This window comes from Rattus norvegicus, chromosome 11, assembly GCF_021556685.1.
Source record: "Rattus norvegicus strain SHRSP/BbbUtx chromosome 11, alternate assembly SHRSP_T2T, whole genome shotgun sequence".
Lineage (NCBI taxonomy): Eukaryota > Metazoa > Chordata > Mammalia > Rodentia > Muridae > Rattus > Rattus norvegicus.
The window spans coordinates 81,457,946-81,474,479 of record NC_141544.1 but is presented as its reverse complement, the minus strand read 5'-3'; the positions used below and the strand labels follow the sequence as shown (position 1 = coordinate 81,474,479).

The 16,534-nt window shown below is 43.1% G+C and overlaps 1 protein-coding gene across 1 annotated transcript in view; it reads left to right on the top strand.

Annotated features, from left to right (window-relative positions):
- Positions 1 to 16,534, top strand: part of Lmln (leishmanolysin like peptidase) — a 67,871-nt gene that overhangs the window by 24,589 nt on the left and 26,748 nt on the right. The window contains exons 12-13 of the mRNA NM_001415730.1: positions 4,329 to 4,439; positions 10,537 to 10,669. Of these exons, the coding sequence (NP_001402659.1) occupies positions 4,329 to 4,439; positions 10,537 to 10,669 (244 nt within the window). The remainder of the gene's footprint in view (positions 1 to 4,328; positions 4,440 to 10,536; positions 10,670 to 16,534) is intronic.

Genomic DNA, 16,534 nt, shown 5'->3' with positions numbered 1-16,534 from the left:
TAGGAAGGCGCTGACTCTTTATCTCACAGCACAATGCACTGACTGGTTCTTTGCCTTTTATGCCACTTGTTCTTATAGAACAATGACTGTAACAGAGTCTATGAGGCCACAGCAATATGAGGAGAAAACTAATCTAGATAATTTTAAATTATTTAATTGAATGAGTCATATATAGGTTCCGAGGGTTTTTGTTGTTGTTTTGTGTTGTGTTTTGAGACAAGATCTCACTGTGTAGCCCTTACCTGCCTAGAACTTAACGAACAGCCAGGCCTCAACTCACAAAGCGCACCCTACCTCTCGCCTCTGCCTCCCACCTGCCGGGATTAAAGGTGCTTTAGCACCCCCAATAGGTTTCTGCTTTTGAAAGGAATGGGTCTCTCTGGTTAAAATAATGAAATATTATATTTAAATAAAACACTTTATATAACTCCTACTTAACAAATCATAGTAATTTTAGTAGAAGCATTACTGTCTCTTGCTTTTTAAAACTGCCCACAAGAAATTAGAAAATAGCATCAAATTTGAAAAGCAGTGATAAAAGTATTAGTTTTTTTTAACTTTTTTTAAAAGTTTATTTATTTATTACGTATAAGTACACTGTAGCTGTCTTTAGACACACTAAAAGAGGGCATCAGAGCCCATTACAGATGGTTGTGAGCCACCATGTGGTTGCTGGGAATTGAACTGGAGATCTCTGGAAGAGCAGTCAGTGCTCTTAACTGCTGAGCCATCTCTCCAGCCTGATAGAAGTATTGTTAAAACCACGAAAATAAACAGGCAGGGTTCCTGCCTGGAACCCAGCACTCTAGAGGTACTACCTGTTGCGATAAAAATAAAAAACATTTTTTTTTTTTTATCCAGTGCTAGTGCTGGCACTGTACGTAGGGCCACGGGATATCTTCCTCTCAGTCAGCGAAGCGTCTCACCCACTAAGCTCCACCCCATCTCACACTGCTACTCTCTGAGCAGTGTCTACCAATCTAGTTCCCAAGGCAGGTTGGCAGGTCGCTGCCACACAAGTTTTATACAGACACCGCAGTGTGAGATGGGATAGAGCTCTGAGTGAGGGAGGGAGGGTGACATACTGGAACGGCTCTCAGACTGCCCTGGTCAGAGGGAGGCCAAGAGAGAAAGTGCGGAGTGGTATGAGTAAGCGGGAACTGGTCCTGCACCTTTTTTATTTTTACCACAACAGATACCTGCCTGGAACCCAGCACTCCAAAGGCTAATGAAGGGTGATTGTGAGATCCAGCCTAGACTTTGCCTCAGGAATTAAAAAAATAAACACACACACACACACACACACACACACACACACACACACACACACACACACACGTTATTGCCTTAACTTTTGAGGGGTCAGTGAAGTATAAAGATTTAGGTGCTGGAGAGATGCACAACAGTTAAGAGCACTGCTTCCCGTCCACAGGAATCTTGTTCGATTCCTAGCATCCTGTGGCAGCTCACAACTGTTAACAACTCCAGTTCAGGAGGATCTGATACCCTCTTCTGGCCTGCTGAGGCACCAGGCACACATGTTGTGCACAGAAAGAACAGACATTCAGTTAAAGCACCCATACATATAAAATTAAAATTTCAAAAAAAATTAAGGCTAGATTTAAAATTTAAAATCAAGATGTAATTTAAATAATTTTTTACTGCTATGATAAACAGCATAACCAGGCAACTTAGAAAAGAAACTGTTTATTTTGGCTTAAGGGTTCAGAGGCTTATTCGCTGGATAGTGGTAGATAGTGATGGGTTCATATGGCATATTTGAGTTTCTGTCCCCAGCATAGAAGCCCCCACCCAATATTAATAATGATGAAACTAATGATTTCTCTTTTCGGTTTAATGAGAACCAAAGATCTTGGTCAGAAAGGATTTGGTCGAGAAAGGTTTTCCTAACAGTGCCAAATAAGTGAAATCCAGAGAACCAAGAATGAATTAGCTTAATGAGAGAAGGCATCAGCTGGGGTGGGAGTCAACTTCCTGCACAGTAACTCAGCAGGTGGGGAGCAGAAGTGAGGTGCAGGTGGGAGCAGAGGTGAGGTGCAGGTGGGGAGCAGAAGTGAGGTGCAGGTGGGAGCAGAGGTGAGGTGCAGGTGGGGAGCAGAGGTGAGGTGCAGGTGGGGAGCAGAGGTGAGGTGCAGGTGGGAGCAGAGGTGAGGTGCAGGTGGGGAGCAGAGGTGAGGTGCAGGTGGGGAGCAGAGGTGAGGTGCAGGTGGGGAGCAGAAGTGAGGTGCAGGTGGGGAGCAGAAGTGAGGTGCAGGTGGGGAGCAGAGGTGAGGTGCAGGTGGGGAGCAGAAGTGAGGTGCAGGTGGGGAGCAGAAGTGAGGTGCAGGTGGGGAGCAGAGGTGAGGTGCAGGTGGGGAGCAGAAGTGAGGTGCAGGTGGGGAGCAGAAGTGAGGTGCAGGTGGGGAGCAGAAGTGAGGTGCAGGTGGGGAGCAGAAGTGAGATGCAGGTGGGGAGCGGAAGTGAGGTGCAGGTGGGGAGCGGAAGTGAGGTGCAGGTGGGGAGCGGAAGTGAGGTGCAGGTGGGGAGCGGAAGTGAGGTGCAGGGTTAGAATTTTATATAAAACCTGAACCGAAGTCTCATGAGAAAAGATTTACTCTTACTGTTCACAACACGGTCCTTCACTCTGTTGCTTTTGAAATAAAGAGCCTACTAAGTGATCTCACAGCTCAAGAATGCCCTGAAACAGTTTCCAATGCTTCCTCTGTGGAGAAAGCCCGAGTTCCCCCACACCAGCTTAAAGTGTTGCTGGTAACTTTACTTCCGGTAACACTTTACTCTCTTTTGTGAGACTCCTTATCTAAAATATTTTAGTTTATCTGTCTTTCTCACTAGATTAGAATTGTGATTTTTTATTTATTTTTTGTTTATTGTTTTGTTAGTTTATTTGAGACAGGGTTTGTTGTATCATTCTGTCTGGTCTAAAATTAGATCAGGCTAGCCTCAAGTTCACAGCACTCTGCCTGACTCTGTCTCACCATGGCTGGGATTACTGGGTACACCACACACCATGCTTCTTTTGATTTGTGTATATCTGTGTTACATGTAAGTGGGAACCCACACGGTCAGAAGAAGGCATCGGCTGCCCGGCAGCCGGAGTTACAGGCAGTTCTGAGCTGCCTGATGTGGGTATAGGGAGCCACTCTTGAATCCTCTGGAAGAGCAGGAATTACTGTAAACCGTCAAGCATCTCTCCAGTCTCCAGCTGAGCCAGACAAGGTGAAGGGTGATCGACCAGTGACCCCTCTGTGCTCTCCTCAGCGCACTCACTCCTCTTCCTCGCCCTGTCTCATGTCTTAACCACCCTCTCCTCTGAAACTTTTATCACTTTTGAAAATTACAATGGACATGTGTTCCCTAAATAGAAAAGTATTTTCCCATAAGGCAGGTATAATCCTAGAACTTATGCAAATTAAACCCACCCCTTGCTGCAGTGACCCTGTTAGAAATAATCTCAGAGTCACACAAAGGAACATTCACAAATGAAGCAAAAGTTATTTTGGCAATGCAATTCTTTTTCTTCAAAAAGAATGTGGCCAAACCAAATCAGGCCATTAGCACACCAGGGCCTACATGGGTCCTTTATCCCTGGTGTAGGTGGTAACCGAGTCAACCACACAGTCTGCTGTGTTTTGTTGGTCAGTGTGAAGGGGAAGAGGGGTCAGGGACTAGAGTGTATTGGTCCGGCCAGTACGAAGTCCAGCAGTCCTCTGAGGGGCAGTGAGGATGATTATAGGAAAGACGGAAAGGAAGACTCAGAGACAAAGGTTAGAAATCAGGAGGGCTGTCCAGGCAGTGCTGCAGCAGCCTCGAGTTTAACTCTCTGAGGCTTTATGTACTTTAGAGCATGGTGGGAACAAAGTCTCAAGCCAGCAGAGACGATGGCTGACATACATTCGATATCTGTACTCATCTGGAGGCCTCCTTATTCCTCTCCGTTGCTTCCTTCAAGATTTACAGACTTCCGCCCCTCGCCTTGAGATTCAGGTGAACCCCCTCTTACCATTCCACATGTCAGCTGGAAATCTGCCAGCAGGCCCGGGCCTCATAGACTTTCACAAAGAAAGACAAAATGGCTCCCAACATAAGAGTCTTGGCTGGATGAACTGCCCTTGATTTTAGACCCTTCTCACAGCCCTGAGCAGCTACACCCCACCTGGCCACCCCAGCCCCTGCATCCAGGGCCTTGCAAATGTGCAGCTCTGTTAATGGCCTCTGGGTTCCTCTTAGGCCTCTGCTCTGTGCACTGCTGAGATCTCTAGTGCATGCTCAGGGCAGTAAAAGGTGTTTTCGCTGCAATGTCTCCACAGCTGGTACAAAGCAAATTACAGCATGGCTGAGAAACTCGACTGGGGCCGAGGAATGGGCTGTGAATTTGTCAGGAAGAGCTGTAAATTCTGGATCGATCAGCACAGGCAAAAGTAAGAATGTGTTTCCATACTATGTCTTTGTGGTGTTCTTTTCTGACTGTGTTCTTCGTTAGGTCATAAGTGTCAAATATATAGAAAATACTCGGTGAGTCCCGATTCACTTCTAATTCATAGGCGTATATATTTTGTAAGCTTTTTGCATAGTCAGTCTCTCATTCTTACTGTTTTCGTCAGAGAACGCACACACAAATACACAAGGAAATGTTGATTTAGAATCCAGAAACTGGACTCATGATGTACTTTAGTGTAGAACACTTGGCTGGTATTTCTAAGGTCCTGGGTTCGATCCTCAGCCCTGAAAAATAAATATTCTCTAGAGTGGGGTCAGGAAAATTGGGTGTTTATGGCAACTGCCTGCTAAGCCCTTTTAGGAACAGGATATTGTGTTTGGTGTGGTTACACACACACACACACACACACACACACACACACACACGGAGCACTTAAAGAGAAAGGCGTTACAGAGCTGTTTTTGTAACTGTAACCCTAAATGAAATAGTTTTGTATATGAAGAGATAAGCAGTGATTCCCTACAATTCATTTCCCAATAGGGAGCATGTTGAAAGTGTCCTCCAGTGTCCTTGCCAGGGCACCGAGATAGGCTCAGTCAGACTGAGACCAGTGTACAAGGGTCCCTCATGTTCATCTAGACATGTCCACTTCCCTCCCAACACAGCTCCTCCTGAAACTCTGGAACCCAGTCATCTGTTGTCCATTTCTGTATTTCTGTCATTTCAGGAATGTGTATAGATGTAGAGATTCCAAACATTGAATAGATGTTCCATATGCACGGTAAATGCCCTTACATTGAGTAGATGTTACATATGCACGGTAAATGCCCTTACATTGAGTAGATGTTCCATATGCACGGTAAATGCCCTTACATTGAGTAGATGTTACATATGCACGGTAAATGCCCTTACATTGAGTAGATGTTACATATGCACGGTAAATGCCCTTTCCACTTCATGTTTATATCCCACCGCTTTGTCCTATATATTATTGTTCGTTTGTTTGTTTTCCTGTTTTCCAGACAAGTTCTTAATATTTATGTAGCCTTTGCTACCTCAGTACTAAGTGGACCAGGATGGCCTTAAACTCATGGCAGTCCTCCTGCCTCAGCCTTCCAAGTGCTGAGATTATGAGCATGAAGAGCCATGCTGATCTGATTTTTTTTTTCTTTTTTTTTCTTTTTTTTTTCTTTTTTTTTCTTTTTTTCCGGAGCTGGGGACCGAACCCAGGGCCTTGCGCTTCCTAGGTAAGCGCTCTACCACTGAGCCAAATCCCCAACCCCTGATTTTTTTTTTTTTTTTAAGGCTGAGTTATTTTGTTGTTTGGATATGTCACAGTTTGTTTAAGCATTCATACTTTGACGACATCTTGGTCATTTCCACTTTGGAACTATTGTGAAAGAAATCACTATAAACATTTGTTTACTTCACCGTAATCCTTCATTTCCAAAAGTGCAGTTGTTGGTTCATATGTTAGTTGTAGGCTTAATTTTCTAAAAAAAAGAACAGCCAAATTCTTTGCTGAAGTTTCTCAAGGTAATGTGTGATAGCGTCTCCACATCATATACGTGTGTGCTGGTCTGTACATCCTTTCCAGCCAATCACCTCTGTACTCCATGGTAATTTTCTAACTAGATCCTTTTTTTTTTTGATTTGTGAAGATTATATATTTCAGATACTGGTCCTTGTTAGATAAATAGTTTGTAAATATCTTCTCATAATGTTTGGCTTATTGTTTCAAACTCTTAACATGTTTCTTAATATTTTATGTTGGGAGGGAGGAGGCTGCACTCTTGTACAGGCATCTGTGCCTGAAGGGACGATTTTCAGGCATAGCTTCTCTCCTTCCACCACAGTGGTCCTGAGGTCATCAGGCTTGGTGGAAGACCCCTACCACTGAGCCATCTGTCTACCCCTTCCTAGGGTTTTTTTTTTGTCTGAATAAAAGGTATTAATGAAGTCCAGATTATTAATTTGTCCTTTTCTTCATGAATAAAAAAACAGTTAATAGGGGTTGGGGATTTAGCTCAGTGGTAGAGCGCTTGCCTAGAAAGCGCAAGGCCCTGGGTTCGGTCCCCAGCTCCAAAAAAAAGAACCAAAAAAAAAAAAAACACAGTTAATAACTCATTATGGTTCTGTTCTTGGTGTTTGTGGTACTAACAAAAAGGAGGCCCCAAGGGTCTCATGCCTGCTAGGTAGACAGTTCCACTGGGCTTTTCCTCAATCCAAGATGCTAAGTCTAAGAGCTCTTTGCCAAACTCTAGATTCAACTTTTCCTTGTATTTATTATTTTAAAATATTTTAAATTACATGTATGTGGTGGTGTTGGAAAGGTAGTGTGTGCATGTCAGTTCAAGTGTCTGCAAAGGCCAGAATAAAATGTCAGATCTTTTGGAACTGGAGTTATAGGCTTGATGTGCATATAGGATTGAACCCAGGTTCTCGCAAGAGCAGTAAATGTTCTTAATCACTGAGCCACCTCTCCAGCCTCTCATGGTTTCTCAAAAGTTTTATTCTCTTGAGTATTTGAGTCCAGGACCCGCTTTGAAATAATTTTCTTTTCTTTTAAAGATTTTATTTATTTATTGTATGTATGTGAGTACACTGTCACTGTCTTCAGACACACCAGAAGAGGGCATCAGATCCCATTAAAGATGGTTGTGAGCCACCATGCAGTTGCTGGGAATTGAACTCAGGACCTTGGCAAGAGTAATCAGTGCTCTTAACCACTGAACCATCTCTCCAGCCTGATATAATTTTCTTATGAAGTTAGGACTTGGATTGAGGGTCATATTTTTTTTTTTATAGATATTGATTCTTCTGACACAATTTATTGAAAATGGCCATCTTCCCTCTTGAGTTGTTTTTGTACAGCTTTTTTATTATATTTGTGTGTGTGTGTGTGTGTGTGTGTGTGTTTGTGTCTGTGTGTGTACATGTGTGTCTCTGCACACCTATATCACAGTGCATGTGTGGAAGCCAAAGGAGCTCTCTTGCAGGGGTGAGCTCTCTCCTTCCACCATATGGAAATTGGAATCTAGAGTTTGGCAAAGAGCTCTTACATTAGAAACAATTCTTGGGCTGGGGAGAGCCCAATGGTACTGCCTGCCTAGCAGGCATGAGGCCCTCGGGGTAATTAGCGTCGCAGACACCAGTTCTGGGGCTTGCACAGCGAGCGCTCTTCAGGCTTAGCAGCACACACCATTTCCTGCTGCGCCATCTTCCCAGCTCTTGAGTTTTCTCCTCTGCTCCCCACAGCAGTTGCTTATGTTGTGTGGATCTTCCCCCATCTTCTCTGTCCATGTATCTTTTCCCGTGTCTGTCCCTCCATGGGTAGGTACATAGTGTGTGGTTTCTGAAGCTCTCTAGTTTCTCTTTCAACCATTAGGCTGAAGTGGAAACCTCCTTCTTTATTCTTTCTCAAAATAATGTCACTGTTTCTCTTCTTTCCTTTCTGTGTGAATTTTACAGTAGTCTTATTTATATTTAAAGAAAAAAAAGAGGACTTGCAAGATGGCTTGACAGATGCTGCATTAAGCCTGTGCATTTGTTTAAGGAGAATTATCATCCTTCTTCTGTGGGGTTTTTCAGGCCACAAACACAGTATGGGGGAAGCATCCAGTCTTTCATCATTAAATGCAAAGCTGTTGTGTTCTGTTTTTGAAGGTCTTCTGTGACTTGAGTATTTCTTCCATCCATCTCTCTCTGTCTCTCTTTCTTTTTGCTTTTAAAACACACATGGATACAGAATTTTATCAACTGCCTTTTGGCTTTAATTTGTATAATTATGTGTATTTTTCTCACCTCTAAAATGATGGGTTACTTTGCTTGATTTTCAAATATTAAACCGCCTGTGCATCCAGGGCTACACCCCGTTCAGTCATGGTCCATAGTTGTTTCTGTGCACTGCTGGGTTGGTGTATCAGCATTTTATTTTGGATTTGAAATGTATGTGAGAAATATTTCTGTGTAGTTTCTATTCTCTCTACTTACCTTACCAGTTATTTCATGCTACTCAGAATGTTTTTTGTTTCTTTTATGTGCATTGGTGTTTTGCCTCTCTGTATGTCTATGTGACAGTGTCAGAAGTCCTGGAACTGGAGTTACAGACAGCTGTGAGCCACCATGTGGGTGCTGGGAATTGAACCCAGGTCCTCTCCTTCCCACTGTCCCTGACAGTTTCGCTCTGTGGCCCAGGCTGGCTTCAAACTCATGATCTTCTTACCTCAGCCTCTCCTACTTATCTGCCTGTGGCACTGAGCAAGCACCATTGTTAAGTAGGACGGAGATTTCCCCAGCGACACTGTCTGACCTGGAGATTGCTCTTCTAAGTCTAGTGTTGTGAACTCAGTGTCCATAATTCTCACAGGCCATCGAGTTGTTGGTTCCACACTGAGTAAATCATGGCACCTTATGTTTGTGAGGGATTGGTCTGCTTTATTGTCTGAGTTATCAGATGCATATGTCTGAGGCCGTCTGTCCTTGTTAAGCCTCATTACCTCTTAGTTGTCTGTCAGGCTGTGACGTGCTGTTTAGTCCTAATGCTGAAATGCATGCCTCCTCTCACTCTTTCTCTCCAGAGATTTGTTTTTCTTACTGATCTTCCTTAACAGTTGTTTTTTTTTTTGGGGAACCCTGGACATAGCTCTGTAGGGTACGTGCCTAGCATCATGAAGTCCGAGTTTGATTTCCAGTGCCACATAAACTTGGTGTGAAGTGAGCCTGCAGTCCCACTGCTGCAGAGACGCGGGCAGGAGGATCAGGAGTTCACCGTCGTCTTCTGCTGCATAGCGGGGCCGGGTCCGTTTTGATCCACTCTGTCCTGTGTTCTGTCCTCACTGGCTTCTGCTCTACTCTTCTGCATATCTCCTGCTTGTTCTGGCCATTTTCTCCTCCCTCCAGACCCTTGAACCATTTGGTGAGAGGCTTTTCTTCTCTCTGTGTCTCTACACTGTAAGTCTCTTCCCCAGCAGCCCCTACAACCCCCTCAGTACGCTGCGGCTTTCTTGTCATCTAGTTCAGAGCATTTCCCCGAGTCGTCATCTTTGACTGAGGGTTATTTACTAGAATGTCGCTCAGTTTTCAAGGGTTTGACAGGTTCTGAGTCACGTTTTTGCTGTTGAAGACTAGTTTGACTCCACTGTTATGAAGGAAATACTCTCTTGCTGTGTGTTCCCTGAACACTTGGAAGGAATGCAGGTTCTGCTGTGTTTGGTGATTGCCATGGCAAAGTTCATGATGTCTTGTGGGATGGTGTTAGCTCCTTTTGTGTCCTTGCTGATTTCCTGCTTATTCTACTGATTGTTTTAAATTTTTAAATTTAAAATTAAATTATTTTTTAAATCTATTTATATTCTTGTGTCCACACTGTGTGTAGGGAAGTGTGCCTACCAGGCACATGAGTGGCTATCAGAAGACAACCCCGTGGAGTTGGGTCTCCCCCGACTTTTATGTGGGTTCTAGGGAAGAACTCAGTCTGAGGGACATGACTGGTGCCTTTACCCAGGAGCCATGGGCTGCTTTGTTCTTAGTGTTGAGGAAGTTCCCACTGCACTGCGTCTCTAACTCTGAGCCCTCAACTAGTCCCCTGTCTTCTCTTTGCTTTTCCCTCTTTTGTTTTAGCTCGTCCTAATATCTAGGGGCCTCGGGTGTGCTTCAAATGAAGAAGAGGGGGAAATGTATCTGTTCTGTCTTCCTGGAAGTAGAAATGAGATTTCATACTTTTTATATTGTAAAAATTTCCCCTCAATGATTGAAGTAATTCAGACTGCAGTCTGCAGAAGTGGACTTTACGAAGCTGTAAGAGGGTTAACAGAACTTTCTGGAATACCGAGTAATAGTGCTCTCGGCATCTAGATGAACCCTCCACCCCATGCTCTGCATCCCTCCACTCTCAGGAATCTTGGTAGCCTGATTAGACCTTTACTATAAACTGTTAAACTCGGGATTATAGCTGAAGGGGCAGTCTCTATAGTGGACTTGTAGTATTCTCTTTTAAATGTGAGGCCAAGATGTACAGACCTCCACTCAACAGGCCATCAACATGGAAATGACCAGCTTGCCTTCCTTGTGCGCAGGAGGCAGGTGCCGAGCCCGTACTGTGACACGCTCAGGAGTAACCCGCTGCAGCTGACTTGCCGACAGGACCAGAGAGCCGTCGCTGTGTGTAACCTGCAGAGATTTCCCAACCCCTTACCACCAGAGTACCAGGTAACCCGAGTTCCCAGCACAGCTTTAAGAACTGACTTTTTAAAAAAGTAGTCTCTGTTTTAATTAAGAAAGCATATATTTTAATTTTTTCTTGTGTAAGTTTCTCTACGTTTCTGTTAGAAAAGGGGAAAAGCCTGTAGCGCCTTCATTTGCCCGAGGCTAACGCTGCTTAGCAAGGAACTAGAACCCAGCTGTGCCTTGAGTCAACAGCCAAGCAAACCAGGCCTCTGTCCCATCTCCCAGCAGTAGAATGTCGGGGCTGTGGCCCCTGCCCAGTCTGTCTGGATGCCGAGGAACGAACGCAGGTCTTCATGTCTACACGGAAAGTGATTTAGCCACTACACCGCCTCCCCAGCTTCTGACCGGATCCTTTTGTTTCAAATCATTCCTGACATCTTCTTTAAATTTCTCTAATTTATTCAGAAGACAAAACTCTTGAAATAAAATAACTTAGTTACTCTAATCCTGCTAATTACAAAATGTGTAAGTTCTGCTTTAAAAAATAATTGGGGCTGCCGCTGCAGAGAGTCCCTGGGCAGCACCCCACGAGCGAACCTGAGCCTCGGGACCACAGGTAAGACCAAATTTTCTGCTGCAAGAAAGCTGCCTGGTGAGCTTGGGACACACGGAAGCAGAATTTCTCTAGGACCGGGCACTTTCTGTGTTTACCGGAAGTCCCACACCCTCGGATCCCGGCCCGCAGCAGCTCTCTGCTCCCAGACCCGGTGAGAGAGAGACCCAACCGCCTGGTCAGGTGGGCACTCCTGAGGCTGCAGAGCGGAAGAGACCACCAACACTGCTCACCCCTGCCCACATCCCTGGCCCAAGAGGAAACTGTATAAGGCCTCTGGGTTCCCGTGGGGGAGGGCCCAGGAGCGGCAGGACACCTGCCTGAGACACCGCCGGAACCTGAAAGACACAGATCGGATAAACAGTTCTCTGCACCCAAATCCCGTGGGAGGGAGAGCTAAACCTTCAGAGAGGCAGACAAGCCTGGGAAACCAGAAGAGACTGCTCCCTGCACACACATCTCGGACGCCAGAGGAAAAAGCCAAAGACCATCTGGAACCCTGGTGCACTGAAGCTCCGGGAAGGGGCGGCACAGGTCTTCTTGGTTGCTGCCGCTGCAGAGAGCCCCTGGGCAGCACCCCACGAGCGAACTTGAGCCTCGGGACCACAGGTAAGACCAAATTTTCTGCTGCAAGAAAGCTGCCTGGTGAACTCAAGACACAGGCCCACAGGAACAGCTGAAGACCTGTAGAGAGGAAAAACTACACGCCCGAAAGCAGAACACTCTGTTCCCATAACTGACTGAAAGAGAGGAAAAAGGTCTACAGCACTCCTGACACACAGGCTTATAGGACAGTCTAGCCACTGTCAGAAATAGCAGAACAAAGTAACACTAGAGATAATCTGATGGCGAGAGGCAAGCGCAGGAACCCAAGCAACAGAAACCAAGACTACATGCCATCATCGGAGCCCAATTCTCCCACCAAAACAAACATGGAATATCCAAACACACCAGAAAAGCAAGATCTAGTTTCAAAATCATATTTGATCATGATGCTGGAGGACTTCAAGAAAGACATGAACACACTTAGGGAAACACAGGAAAACATTAATAAACAAGTAGAAGCCTACAGAGAGGAATCGCAAAAATCCCTGAAAGAATTGCAGGAAAACACAATCAAACAGTTGAAGGAATTAAAAATGGAAATAGAAGCAATCAAGAAAGAACACATGGAAACAACCCTGGATATAGAAAACCAAAAGAAGAGACAAGGAGCTGTAGATACAAGCTTCACCAACAGAATACAAGAGATGGAAGAGAGAATCTCAGGAGCAGAAGATTCCATAGAAATCATTGACTCAACTGTCAAAGATAATGTAAAGCGGAAAAAGCTACTGGTCCAAAACATACAGGAAATCCAGGACTCAATGAGAAGATCAAACCTAAGGATAATAGGTATAGAAGAGAGTGAAGACTCCCAGCTCAAAGGACCAGTAAATATCTTCAACAAAATCATAGAAGAAAACTTCCCTAACCTAAAAAAAGAGATACCCATAGGCATACAAGATGCCTACAGAACTCCAAATAGATTGGACCAGAAAAGAAACACCTCCCGTCACATAATTGTCAAAACACCAAACGCACAAAATAAAGAAAGAATATTAAAAGCAGTAAGGGAAAAAGGTCAAGTAACATATAAAGGGAGACCTATCAGAATCACACCAGACTTCTCGCCAGAAACTATGAAGGCCAGAAGATCCTGGACTGATGTCATACAGACCCTAAGAGAACACAAATGCCAGCCCAGGTTACTGTATCCAGCAAAACTCTCAATTAACATTGATGGAGAAACCAAGATATTCCATGACAAAACCAAATTTACACAATATCTTTCTACAAATCCAGCACTACAAAGGATAATAAAGGGTAAAGCCCAACATAAGGAGGCAAGCTATACCCTAGAAGAAGCAAGAAACTAATCGTCTTGGCAACAAAACAAAGAGAATGAAAGCACACAAACATAACCTCACATCCAAATATGAATATAAAGGGAAACAATAATCACTATTCCTTTATATCTCTCAATATCAATGGCCTCAACTCCCCAATAAAAAGACATAGATTAATAAACTGGATACGCAATGAGGACCCTGCATTCTGCTGCCTACAGGAAACACACCTCGGAGAAAAAGACAGACACTACCTCAGAGTGAAAGGCTGGAAAACAACTTTCCAAGCAAATGGTCAGAAGAAGCAAGCTGGAGTAGCCATTCTAATATCAAATAAAATCAATTTCCAACTAAAAGTCATCAAAAAAGATAATGAAGGACACTTCATATTCATCAAAGGAAAAATCCACCAAGATGAACTCTCAATCCTAAATGTCTATGCCCCAAATACAAGGGCACCTACATACGTAAAAGAAACCTTACTAAAGCTCAAAACACACATTGCACCTCACACAATAATAGTGGGAGATTTCAACACCCCACTCTCATCAATGGACAGATCATGGAAACAGAAATTAAACAGTGATGTCGACAGACTAAGAGAAGTCATGAGCCAAATGGACTTAACGGATATTTATAGAACATTCTATCCTAAAGCAAAAGGATATACCTTCTTCTCAGCTCCTCATGGTACTTTCTCCAAAATTGACCATATAATTGGTCAAAAAACAGGCCTCAACAGGTACAGAAAGATAGAAATAATCCCATGCGTGCTATCGGACCACCATGGCCTAAAACTGGTCTTCAATAACAATAAGGGAAGAATGCCCACATATACGTGGAAATTGAACAATGCTCTACTCAATGATAACCTGGTCAAGGAAGAAATAAAGAAAGAAATTAAAAACTTTTTAGAATTTAATGAAAATGAAGATACAACATACTCAAACTTATGGGACACAATGAAAGCTGTGCTAAGAGGAAAACTCATAGCGCTGAGTGCCTGCAGAAAGAAACAGGAAAGAGCATATGTCAGCAGCTTGACAGCACACCTAAAAGCTCTAGAACAAAAAGAAGCAAATACACCCAGGAGGAGTAGAAGGCAGGAAATAATCAAACTCAGAGCTGAAATCAACCAAGTAGAAACAAAAAGGACCATAGAAAGAATCAACAGAACCAAAAGTTGGTTCTTTGAGAAAATCAACAAGATAGATAAACCCTTAGCCAGACTAACGAGAGGACACAGAGAGTGCGTCCAAATTAACAAAATCAGAAATGAAAAGGGAGACATAACTACAGATTCAGAGGAAATTCAAAAAATCATCAGATCTTACTATAAAAACCTATATTCAACAAAATTTGAAAATCTTCAGGAAATGGACAATTTCCTAGACAGATACCAGGTATCGAAGTTAAATCAGGAACAGATAAACCAGTTAAACAACCCCATAACTCCTAAGGAAATAGAAGCAGTCATTAAAGGTCTCCCAACCAAAAAGAGCCCAGGTCCAGACGGGTTTAGTGCAGAATTCTATCAAACCTTCATAGAAGACCTCATACCAATATTATCCAAACTATTCCACAAAATTGAAACAGATGGAGCCCTACCGAATTCCTTCTACGAAGCCACAATTACTCTTATACCTAAACCACACAAAGAAACAACAAAGAAAGAGAACTTCAGACCAATTTCCCTTATGAATATCAACGCAAAAATACTCAATAAAATTCTGGCAAACCGAATTCAAGAGCACATCAAAACAATCATCCACCATGATCAAGTAGGCTTCATCCCAGGCATGCAGGGATGGTTTAATATACGGAAAACCATCAACGTGATCCATTATATAAACAAACTGAAAGAACAGAACCACATGATCATTTCATTAGATGCTGAGAAAGCATTTGACAAAATTCAACACCCCTTCATGATAAAAGTCCTGGAAAGAATAGGAATTCAAGGCCCATACCTAAACATAGTAAAAGCCATATACAGCAAACCAGTTGCTAACATTAAACTAAATGGAGAGAAACTTGAAGCAATCCCACTAAAATCAGGGACTAGACAAGGCTGCCCACTCTCTCCCTACTTATTCAATATAGTTCTAGCCAGAGCAATCAGACAACAAAAGGAGATCAAAGGGATACAGATCGGAAAAGAAGAGGTCAAAATATCACTATTTGCAGATGACATGATAGTATATTTAAGTGATCCCAAAAGTTCCACCAGAGAACTACTAAAGCTGATAAACAACTTCAGCAAAGTGGCTGGGTATAAAATTAACTCAAATAAATCAGTTGCCTTCCTCTATACAAAAGAGAAACAAGCCGAGAAAGAAATTAGGGAAACGACACCCTTCATAATAGACCCAAATAATATAAAGTACCTCGGAGTGACTTTAACCAAGCAAGTAAAAGATCTGTACAATAAGAACTTCAAGACACTGAGGAAAGAAATTGAAGAAGACCTCAGAAGATGGAAAGATCTCCCATGCTCATGGATTGGCAGGATTAATATAGTAAAAATGGCCATTTTACCAAAAGCAATCTACAGATTCAATGCAATCCCCATCAAAATACCAATCCAATTCTTCAAAGAGTTAGACAGAACAATTTGCAAATTCATCTGGAATAACAAAAAACCCAGGATAGCTAAAGCTATCCTCAACAATAAAAGGACTTCAGGGGGAATCACTATCCCTGAACTCAAGCAGTATTACAGAGCAATAGTGATAAAAACTGCATGGTATTGGTACAGAGAGAGACAGATAGACCAATGGAATAGAATTGAAGACCCAGAAATGAAACCACACACCTATGGTCACTTGATTTTTGACAAAGGAGCCAAAACCATCCAATGGAAAAAAGATAGCATTTTCAGCAAATGGTGCTGGTTCAACTGGAGGTCAACATGTAGAAGAATGCAGATCGATCCATGCTTATCACCCTGTACAAAGCTTAAGTCCAAGTGGATCAAGGACCTCCACATCAAACCAGACACACTCAAACTAATAGAAGAAAAACTAGGGAAACATCTGGAACACATGGGCACTGGAAAAAATTTCCTGAACAAAACACCAATGGCTTATGCTCTAAGATCAAGAATCGACAAATGGGATCTCATAAAACTGCAAAGCTTCTGTAAGGCAAAGGACACTGTGGTTAGGACAAAACGGCAACCAACAGATTGGGAAAAGATCTTTACCAATCCTACAACAGATAGAGGCCTTATATCCAAAATATACAAAGAACTCAAGAAGTTAGACCGCAGGGAAACAAATAACCCTATTAAAAAATGGGGTTCAGAGCTAAACAAAGAATTCACAGCTGAGGAATGCCGAATGGCAGAGAAACACCTAAAGAAATGTTCAACATCTTTAGTCATAAGGGAAATGCAAATCAAAA